Here is a 10,725-nt window from a genome sequence, read left to right as displayed (position 1 = left end):
CCACACAAGAAAATGAACCCTGGATCTGCCATCAAGGTGCCTTTGTCTTTTTTGGGTACCAGTGTCTTTTTTATGATGAATGGTTTCAGCTATCCAGGGTGCAGCACTGGAGCAGTCAGTGCAAAATCAGTGTGAAAAATGGATTGTGGCAATGGGGAGAAAAAGAAAAGAGGGGAAAATATTGGACAAAGGGGCACAGACTCACCTGGTCATTCATAACACGGCTTGTTGGTTCCTGGTGTGGACATAGGCTGTGCCCTCAACTCGGAATATGCAGGGTGCACGGTCCTACAGTATACAATACAGTGCCATTGGTGATAGTACGTTGAAAGCAAAGGCGAGACTGACCCCGTTTACCCTGCTCAGACCCTCACCCTCTGAGCCAGGGTGTTACCCCTGCATCACACACTAGGTGTGTGAGGAGATCAGGGGTATCAAACTCAGCTCTTTTAGGACCGCGAGTGAGCTCTTGCCTTTGCCTCTGTTTCCTTTTATTATTATTTTTACAATCATTTACTCAGTCTGACATTCTCAGCATTTTTGCAAATGGTGCATTTCTGCTCAAAATGATATATCTGCAGAGTGCTTTAAAAACATTTCACCGCGAACCCTTTTGGGAATTGCCTCTCTAATTAATTATGGCTTATCACTCAGGCAGTTATGCCAAGGGAATTTATGACCAGAGTGAAAACTAGATGTAAGTTTGATGCCCCGCCCTACACAGCGATTGTAAGTTAAGAGTTCTGCAGTGCACTTACCCCAGTTAATGCGTCTTCGGGTTTCTCTTATGGCTTTGTCCTCTGCTCATTGCAATAAGCCTGTCAAAACAAACGCTGTTACCTTACTAATGGCCTTGTGAATAGAGTCTCAGTTTAGACTTGCTCGATATTTCATTCGGAAGGCTCAGGCAATGCCAGGACTTGCGTGTATTCTATTCACGTGCGACAAAATAGCCTGCCCTGTCAAGAAGGGGCAGCAGTGTAGCACAGAGGTAAGGTGCAGGGCTTGTAGCCAAAAGGTTGTCAGTTTGATTCCCCACTGGGGCACTGCTGCTCTACCCTTGGGCAAGGCACTTAACCCACAATTGGCTCAGTAAATATCAAGCTGTATAAATGGATAATGTAAAAATTGTAACATATGTAAGTCGCTGTGGACAAGAGTGTCTGCTAAATGACTGTAATGTAGTGTAAGCCCATAACCACAATCCTCCCAAAACAGAGAGACCTTTCCATGTGGAGTGTCCTGGAGGATCACTTCAAAAGGGACCATCTTCCAGGCACTGGCCCCTTTTCTCTAGCTACACAGCAGCTCGATGGTCACATTCCATGGCATCAATACCGAAAGAGAGATTGGGGAATTCAAGGGGGAGGGGCTCAACTTCACCCTCTCTCCCGTCCCTATCCAAAGACACTCATAACCAATACCACCCTGGACCAGGAGGGAAAACCCTAAAGGTGAAATGGGGACAAAACAGTATGATTTGTAAGATGGAGCAGCAGGACAGTGTAGCTGGACAGATATGCAGAGGGACTGGAAGGGAGGGGTTGTGCGTAGGAGAGAGGAGGGAAGAGAGGGCAATGATAAAGTAGGCAGGGTCTGAGGAGCAGGAGCTATGTAACAGAGATGGATTACTCTGCCATGTGAAAGCAGACAGAGGTGCCAGACCCTGAGACAAGCCCTTACTAAATGGCCATGGAAAAGACCACCCTGACCACGTACTCAGGGGCTGGGGCCGACCAAAGAAGTGATAAGATATGTCTAACATTCCTCACAGCACAAAGCATACTTTGAAGGTGGTCTGCATGCCCATCTGACCATCAGTCCAACAGGCGTGCAGATGTCTTACAGAGAATATAACGCCTATCCATCAAACACCATGATTAGAGAGCTAAAAATTACATATATTCTGGAGTTGCCTTTTGTTGGCATGAATTTTACAGTGATAGGACACAGACTGTGGCACAAAGCTACAACTCTGTGACAGGACAACGCCCATTGTTAATGGCATATAAAATCAGATAGCACCTAGGCTAGTGTGCACACGTGGTAATTTTTAATGTGTTTCTGGTTTGAGTTAGAGGTACTGCACTGAGAGACAACCAGGCACAAGTACAAGAACGCAAAACAGTCGCGCTGTCTGTCAACTACCTGGCAAGCTTCAGGAGGTTAACGATTATTGTGACGCAAGTATCCATTTGCACAGCTGAAACAATTATGGAGAGCAACTCACATAGCTTCCGGGTTTACGTACCTTCTGAAGCGGGTCAGGTTTAGTGCATCGCTCACGGGTACCACAGCGATGCCAGCTCAGGTTCTGACCCTGCACCCTTCAGATCAGCAGCGTAGGTCCTTAACCCCTACACTGCTGCGGCTACCAACGGGATGTGTATCTGTTTCCAATCCGAGGAATGAAATCCTTACCCAGTTTGGAGCATGGTAATGAACAGCAAGCAGAACAGCACTGGGATGAGATTTGCTGTGTTTTGCTCTCATGCAAACGGCATCAGCCCCCTGCCAAACACCGTGTCAGCAGTGGACGTGGCTCTATCTGTTCTTTCCTCCACCACACCCCATCAGTCCTTCTCCCAGCGGTTGTTTATTCTCCCACCAGCTGCCTTCCCTCTCTTTAATACAGACACATGGCAGCCAACATGGGAGGAGTGGCAGCGCGGGTGGGGGATGGGGGGTGGGGCCAGGGGATTGGTGGTGCCTACGCTCTAGTCTCGAGGAGGTCCATCCAGGGCCTGACTGATGATGGATCGAGCAGGGACCGCCCTTAGCTTATTGTTCTGCTCTCTACAACATTCTGCACTTCTACAAACACACACAAGCACACACACAGACATGCCTACATGCACACAACACCCTTGCACGCTGACACACACAAAGAAACACTTGCACACGCACCACTGCAAGCATACGCACATTTGAAAACACAGAGGGTGACTCACGGAGCGCAACCTCTGGCACACACACATTCCTATCCTGGTCTGACCACCACAGCCAAATATATGTGAGTCATCTACACACTTCGCAGACGTTTTATACAGACACGGGCTGCTGCAAGCTAAGATGTCATGGCTAACTAATACACTCAGATGCCCTTAGAACGGTGTGTATCCTTAAAGATAATACGCCCTCGGACTTGCCAAAAGCAACAGCGGCAGACTGTTGCCGAGAAGAGACACAGAAACTAGCGCTCTCTTCCATCACTGTGACAGGTTAGCTAGCGTTATCAGGGCTCGAGCAAGACAAGATAGGCCACGCTGCAGGTTTACCGACATTCAAAGGAAGCAGACGAAAAAAACAACATAAATCAGGGGCTAAAGTAACCTACCTTCTGATTCTCAGCTCTCTCTCTCTCTCTCTCGACTTCTTAACCACTAAGGCACAGAGGAAGCTAATCCCATTAGGAGTGATGTCCATGACAGGCCTGACCAGCTCAGGAGACCTTACTGGGACTCGGGCCATTAGGAGTGCATTATCGGCCCGGGGGTGCTGTGTTCCGCAAACAGGCCCCATGCACTGTGGTGGGAGAAGCCAGTTTGCGAGTTTGGATGCGAGAGGCCCTCGGGAAAGCACAACACACGTCACGTCCAAACTATAAAACCCAAGCGCGAGACATTCCTACATAATAAAAATTTCCATTCTCACATGCACAATTTCATTCAAGAATGGTCGAGGATACTCCAAAAATACATGCACAAAACAAGTGAAAGTGACAGCCATTGTTAAATGCTCTCATATATGCTGTATACTTTGGCATAAATTTATGGCACATTCCTTTTATTTTGGACAGCGAAGTACATTACTTCATGAAGGGACCTAACGTTAGGGATGAGTGACATAAGAAATACTTGAGTGATTATTTACATAGACAATAAACATCTGGTATTCAGCTTATACTGCACATTGCTGAATTGAAATTGGATCTGCCGTGCTCCAGGCAGGGCCTTGCAGAGGCGAGCTACGCTCCCCTGCGCTGGAGTTCAGCTGCAATGGGATTAGGCAGCAAGGGAACATGAGCAGCCGCCAGGCACAGGGCTCCATACAACAGCACTGAGACTGTGCGCGTTAGAGGAAAGGCTCAGACGCATGAGGTATTCTTATTCAGCGAAAAGTGACCTCTTCTACTTGAGAGCATCCAGGGGAAATGAACTGTAGATTCTTTTTATCCCCAGAAACTGTTCTTGGGTCAGCACCCTCTTTCGACATGCAAGATTTTTGGGGTTGGAGCACTGACTTGTACACTGATCTTATTTGAGACAGGACGTACTCTGATCTGCTAATTCCTACTGCAGGATGTCGCAGGATGAACTGTTGGATGTTAAGCCCCAGGTAAACCCTTCTTTGACAGTCGGTTAGCACTTTGAATTCTCACTCCTACAAGCTGCTGGGATCCCTAGCGAAACCAATTAGGAGATCATGTGTGTACTTGATATAGTAAGACTATAACAAACTCACATACTCTTGAAATCAGATGTGTATGAAATTTTACAATTTATTGTTTTATCACTGATTTAATGATCCTTCTTGATAAACTAAGAAGCTCAAGTGACATAGTGTTGTAATTATGACTTCATCACACCCAACACATAGCTGAACACAAGACATGTACTCGAATGTGTTGAAGATCAAACCACAGCTGGTTAATCTGATGCTGAGCGCATTCTGAATTATACTGCGCAACTTGTTCTCCAGCATAAAGCCTGCATGCAAACACAAGAAACACCACTGCACAGACTAGCTTTTCTCATTTTGCAAAACCATACTAGGAAAGCGGATAGTTTTATAGCTAAAAATACCAAGTTTAATTTCACACTTGTGTTTGTGTTGCATGGGTATATGCCCAATCACCTCCATACTATTTCCTAATGCCACCGGCTTTGACCATTTCACACATCTGTGTGTGCTTTCATTTTGCCAATTAGCAAGCCAAATCTGGCCATTGTCAATATTACTTACATCAATTGAACTCAGTTAGGCCATTTCCACTCTTCCAACTGAACTTGTATTGTAGGCACTGCATATACTTTGAAAGCCCAGACCGGTAACTCAAATTAAGATTTACCCGCTGCGCATCAGCACTGTGTTGTCATGCAGAGGGTGAGGTAACTGAGGAGGAGAAGAGAGACGCAGAACAGCATTGGTGGTTTTGTCAGGTTTATTGGCAGTAAAAGCAGCCTGGGCCTCTAGTACAGGCGCTGGGGCTTGCCCATGGTGCTCTTGATGTAGAGCGCGCGCACGTTCTGCCAGTTCTTCTTCAGCAGGGACACCAGGAAGTTGACCGCCAGGTGGATGTTGTAGACCAGCTCGTCCTCGGTCATCTTGACGTGGCCCACAGCCACCGCCAGACACAGCACCTGCGAAACGAAGGGGAACACGGTTAGAGTGGGGACCGGTAACTCACAGCACAACACAATACGCCGCTTTATTAGTCACACAAAGACCCAGCCTACAAATTGCCCGTTTTCCCAAGTCAGTGTTTGGAGTTTTACAGAATTGCTGACTCACTCCTAGTATAACTTGACACTCAAAGAAATTCAAGGAGATCAATCAAATGTGAAGTAGCTAACACTTGTGCCATTTACGATAAGGGGAGGGAGGGGGAACAGGGCTCTGGTGTATACCCACCTTCTTCATCTGGAACTTGATGGTGGACTTGACCTCATCCACCTTGGTGGTGAGGTTCTCGTTGTGGGTGAGCAGGGAAGGGAACTTGCCGGCTTTGTTCAGACCAGGCCCAAGGATACGTGGGATCTGCTTGATCAGAGACTCAGAGGCCAGGAAGGCATCGTACTTCTTAGCTGTGGGACAGAAGACAGAAGTTCAAGAAACAAGGCTTTCCCAGGGGAGTAACAAATGGCACAAGGATAAATACTGTAACTTAAGTCCCTTATCTTCTCAATTTGCTTAAGTCTGCTCACGGTCACATTCATCGACCAAAAACTAACTTATACCAAGACGGTTAGACAGTACACCAGAGTGAAGAGCTACTGCTACCACTAAGTTCATTGAATGTTTTGCCACCTATTACCCTTTGCAACTCACCCAGCTTCTTGACCAGCTTCTTGTTCTTATTGAGCTTCTTGAGGGCCTCAATGTCCATGTGGGGGAGGTCGGCGGCCTTGGCCTCATCGCAGTGCTGCTGATCGCCCAGGATGCACACAGAGAACTTGGGCCTGGGGGTGGTCTTCAGCCTGCACGGGGGAGGGGCCAACCACTAACATGAGTACACACCAGGGAAAGGGAACCAGCATGGAGGGAGACTGACCCTCCAAACCACCATTATTGGGGCAGAACAGAAACTTCTTACCAGTACTACCTGGGCTGGCTTCTCATCTGGACTCCACCAGCAACACCATTTTGTAACTAAAATGGTCGGCTCCGGATGGATGCGGGGACAAGCCCTGCCCACCATTGCCTCCCCTCATATTTTAAGACCCAGGGTAGGGGTCCGCCTGCTTCCCCTCCAACACATGGAGGGGTAGTCAGACTACCCAAAACTCTTCCACACCACCCGCTCCAGACCAGCCCAATGCATGAGTTGGTTAGTGCTCCAATCGAGAGCCATAATGCTGGCAAATTCACACAGGAAGCTCAGGCAGGACTGGAGGCAGGCGGGCGGAAGGCTGGGTGGGACGGGAAAGGGCCGAACCTGACGGTGCCAGAGAAACGCTTGTCCTTCTGGGGGTCGTAGTTCTTCAAGCTGATCTGGAGCTCCACTGTCTCCACAAACCTTAAGAAATGAGACAGATGTTTAATATCACTGGTAAGAGAATGTATGTATTAGGTGTGAGTGCCTCTCAAAATGACTGCTTGGTACCTTATCCCCTTCACCACGCTTCAGTTCAGTCATGATACATTTTACATTATGTTCAGAGGCATGACTGCAGCCCACCCACAACAGGGCCATTTCAATTTTAGACAGTTTCCCCCCCTTTAATTCCCCTCTAATTCAGAGTCCATCAGTGGTTTAATCATGAAAAAGTGTGTAGTCTTACTTGCGTGGCTTGGCTAGGGAGCCCTGCTGGACCTCACGCACGGCCTCATAGAGCGTGTCTCTGGAAACTTTACTAAAAGAAACACGGAAAGCAAGCATGAAGATTCAAACATTTTCCATCTACGTGTTGAAATGAGTTCACCAGTAAAACATTTTCTTGTTCCAAATATGTATTCTTCAAATGCAAAGTCATGTTCTTTAAATCAGTAATCAGACGTCTGCCCAGGATTCTGTGACATGGTGCAATGCAGAAAGGTGCAATGTGGCTGCAATCAAACGATAGTTTTCTGCAACCTACTTCAGTGCTTCGCATTACACAAAATGTGCTACTTCAAATACGCAAGGGAGAGCTATGGCGTTCATGAGTTTTACCTATTTGAAACCCCATTTAAAAGCGCTGTCATCAATATAAGCTGCTCTGTACTGGGATAAATCCATCGTCCGTTGCAGAGTTCGTATACATTGTATATTTTATCTGTCTTGGGCTTTGATTTGCTATTACTACAAGAATCGGAGCGGACAGGATTTAACATTGAGAGACTCACTGGAACGTAAGACCAGCAGACTGCGCAAAGACTTGAAGTCGAAGGCGGAATGTGGATAGTTACTTTCATTGCTCACACGCCGCGGAACCAGCACCGTTCATTCTCAGCAAAAAAATTAATTTGACTTCATCTCAACTGACTCGCGAAAATTGAGTGTTTGACATCTGGTGAAAAAGCTAGTTAACGTGACGTAATTACGGCAATTTAGTCAACTGCCTTGCTAATTAAGCCAAGTAACTTCTGCTAGCTGAGCATGGTCAATTAGCTAGTCAGGCTAGCTAGACCAAGCAACTTTTAGACGCTCCGATTATTGCTTATCCATTTCACAACATAAACCGTTTACATGAACTCATTAAGGATAATAATGATGCACCAAGAACAATCAGATTAAACTGATTATGTTTAACACTCTTTCGACATGCAGGTGGTGGCAATTTTGAAGTCGATGGAGTAAGACAGCTAGCCAGCAAGCTAGGCCTACCTAGCTTGACAGACATTGTGGCAGGCGGCAATTCTCCGGTTGTTTAACTAATATGTCAAAACGAATTATCCGATCGGCTCTGTATGAGGCATTCCCTGTCGTAACATTGTTATACGCCGTTACAATGTCAAGTACAGTCTTAATAAAACATTTAACCAATTTTATTCAAGTTTTCGTTGTACCTCATTTTCTGTCCACGTTTCTCCCAGTGCAGCTTGCAGGAAAGAGAAAGACACGGCGGAAGTAGGTCACTTAATGTAGGCGTACAGAGCGGACGTATGTAGACGTAAATAAGATTGGTAGTTCGGCGCGCCATATTGGTAGTGGCTCCTACCATACTGTATGACGTATGCTTTCATTTATTTCCACAACACACTTGTACGTCCGTGTACAAATTTACTCACATGTACACACAAGTTATTTTTTTGCAACTTAACAAAATGCTTGAAACTTAGATCTAATATGCTGATATACTGATATCCGATTGAAGCCGTGTTAAATAATTCTGGGCACATCTCGACTAGTGATCAATAATTGTTCCAAAGTCCTTTGTATGTGTGTGCGGACATCTAATGATCATAAGACAATGTAATTTAACCTTTAAATTAAAACATGTAAACAGACATAAATATAAAAGCTGTTCTGCCTGGTTTTAAGGTGGAGGAAGCACGCTGTGGTGATTATGAAATCAAATAAATTGCATCTGCCATCCATTACAATTATGAAGAAAAGTGAGTTTTAAAGAAGTGAATAAACTGATAAATGCTGTAAATGCTACATAATAAATGTAAGATACACGGATGCAACAAGAGATCCCAGACAGACATGATGAGCCTGCAGTTTTATGCAGTACAGTTCAGATCCTTCTCATTTAATAAGAACTTTAATTCTTTAAGAACTTTAAGAACTAATTTATCTAAAAAACTGTTTTCCTGTCAAAGTAAAATGTAATAGCAGGAAGGGATACCTGAGTCATAAGGAATAATATCATTAAAATATGACTTTATTTGTTTGTACATTTGTTGTACCCCTTATTAAATGTCCTCTGTCAAACTTTATTAGTTATCAACGAACGAACAAACTGCACCTTGTCATCTTTCCATTCTAAAATCACAGATCTGAAGGCATTGAAATAATTGATACCAATATGAAAATTCTAGTAGCTACACAGTGTATCTTCTATTCAGTCAGTGGAAAGGAAACATACAATGGCCTGCTTTATCTATATGGGGGTGTCCAAACACGAACACAACATTTACTAGTGTTACACCCACCAGGCTCGTTTGGTGAGGCAACATGAATGGGAGACCACGCGTGGAAAATTTATAAAGAAAGTAGTTTATTAAAGTAAAGAGGAACACTCAAAAGGATAAAATAGCATCAAGATAAATGTAGCGGTAAGACAAAAAGTAACGCGAAAGCAAAGCGGACATCCAATGCATACTGGAAGGGAGAGAGAGGGAACCCCACACATCGGCCAGGTAGCCCTTATATGGCCCCAGCAGGCCAATCAGGTAAACTACCTGCACCTGCCCACTAGCTCCACCCTGCAAGACAAACAAAAGCCAGGAAGGACAGGGAAAAAATGGGCAGGGCCGTAACACTAGCGTCAGATTCAATGGAGCACAGTGAAAATGTTCTTATAATTCTAATACACACACTACTAACTATACTGAGAACTGTTTATGTTTTATTATTTATATGTGAAATCCATTTTATTCTTGGCATCATGGGGAGATGATTGATTGGCTGTTTTATCGTGTATACATTCAAATTCTGTTTGTGTTTGCTGAAATAGCATTTTACAGATTTAGCAGGGCCCAACAATAACATCATTAATGATAACAATTCAATTTGTAATAGATATGATTTGTTACTTCACAGTCACTTCAGGGTCCATACATGGAACCATGTGAGGTCTCACGGCCACAAACTGGCCACCCTTGACTTATATGATGAACAGAGAGCAAAGTCTTACAGTGCCCACTTCATTTCTGACCTCCGAGGTCACTTCCCACCTACTGTAGCACAAACCTAGTGAGTCATTTGTGAGTCTTTCCTCTTGCACTTGACCCCTTTTGCTGGTCCTTCCACTGCTGCCCTTTGGGCCAATCACAGGGCTAGGCTCACACACAGGCGACAGAGTGAGCCTCTGGGTAAAAGCATCACAAGAACATCTAAAAAACCATTAACACTGAATTGAACTGTCATCTCATGAGGCGTGATGTCAGCACCCCCCAGGCAATGTCACCGCCGTCAAACCAACTAAGCCCTCACATTTCAGACGATCATCTGACAGCCACTCATAGACATATCCAAACTATAACTCTTTCAATGTATGTTTTCTCCGAAAGCTCCACCCAGCACACAACAAATCTGATTTATCTATTTCTAAAGCTGAGATCATTGTGCACAGTATCCAAAACACACTCTCTCAATGTCGTCTGTTAAACACATTATCTTAATTTTATAATTCACCTATTAATATAACATGTAAAATGATTATAAAGGCAGTAGCATTCACACTGGGGGAAAATAAGGATAGAGGCCAACAAGGTGCGTATGCATATCTATTAGAAGTGAGTTGCTTGGCATTGCTTTGCATTGCTTGGCAAGAAGAATAGACATTAGCAAATACAAAAAAGATTCTGTACTCAGGTGTTATTAGCTGCAAAGGAAACTCACATCCCTTATTA

At 44.8% G+C, this 10,725-nt stretch overlaps 1 protein-coding gene across 1 annotated transcript; it reads right to left on the bottom strand.

The window, feature by feature from the left end:
• Positions 1 to 5,146: 5,146 nt before the first annotated feature.
• LOC118779130 (60S ribosomal protein L10a) lies at positions 5,147 to 8,270 on the bottom strand. Its single transcript, XM_036531046.1, has 6 exons — positions 8,212 to 8,270; positions 7,005 to 7,076; positions 6,659 to 6,739; positions 6,052 to 6,200; positions 5,635 to 5,807; positions 5,147 to 5,363 (listed from the first exon to the last, which is right to left on the bottom strand). Exons 1-6 carry the CDS (start codon positions 8,214 to 8,216, stop codon positions 5,193 to 5,195), a joined length of 651 nt encoding a protein of 216 aa, XP_036386939.1. The 5' UTR covers positions 8,217 to 8,270; the 3' UTR covers positions 5,147 to 5,192.
• Positions 8,271 to 10,725: the final 2,455 nt, after the last annotated feature.

This window comes from Megalops cyprinoides, chromosome 6 (genome assembly GCF_013368585.1).
Source record: "Megalops cyprinoides isolate fMegCyp1 chromosome 6, fMegCyp1.pri, whole genome shotgun sequence".
Classification (NCBI taxonomy): Eukaryota; Metazoa; Chordata; class Actinopteri; order Elopiformes; family Megalopidae; genus Megalops; species Megalops cyprinoides.
This window is presented reverse-complemented; position numbering and strand designations above follow the sequence as displayed.

What these genes read in the sequence shown, in the direction of transcription:
- LOC118779130 (XM_036531046.1), bottom strand. An exon ending in CGTTTCTCTGGCACCGTCAG is followed by an intron (nt 6,201 to 6,658) that starts GTTCGGCCCTTT and finishes TCCCCCGTGCAG; the next exon opens with GCTGAAGACCACCCCCAGGC. An exon ending in TCAAGTTCCAGATGAAGAAG is followed by an intron (nt 5,364 to 5,634) that starts GTGGGTATACAC and finishes TTCGTTTCGCAG; the next exon opens with GTGCTGTGTCTGGCGGTGGC.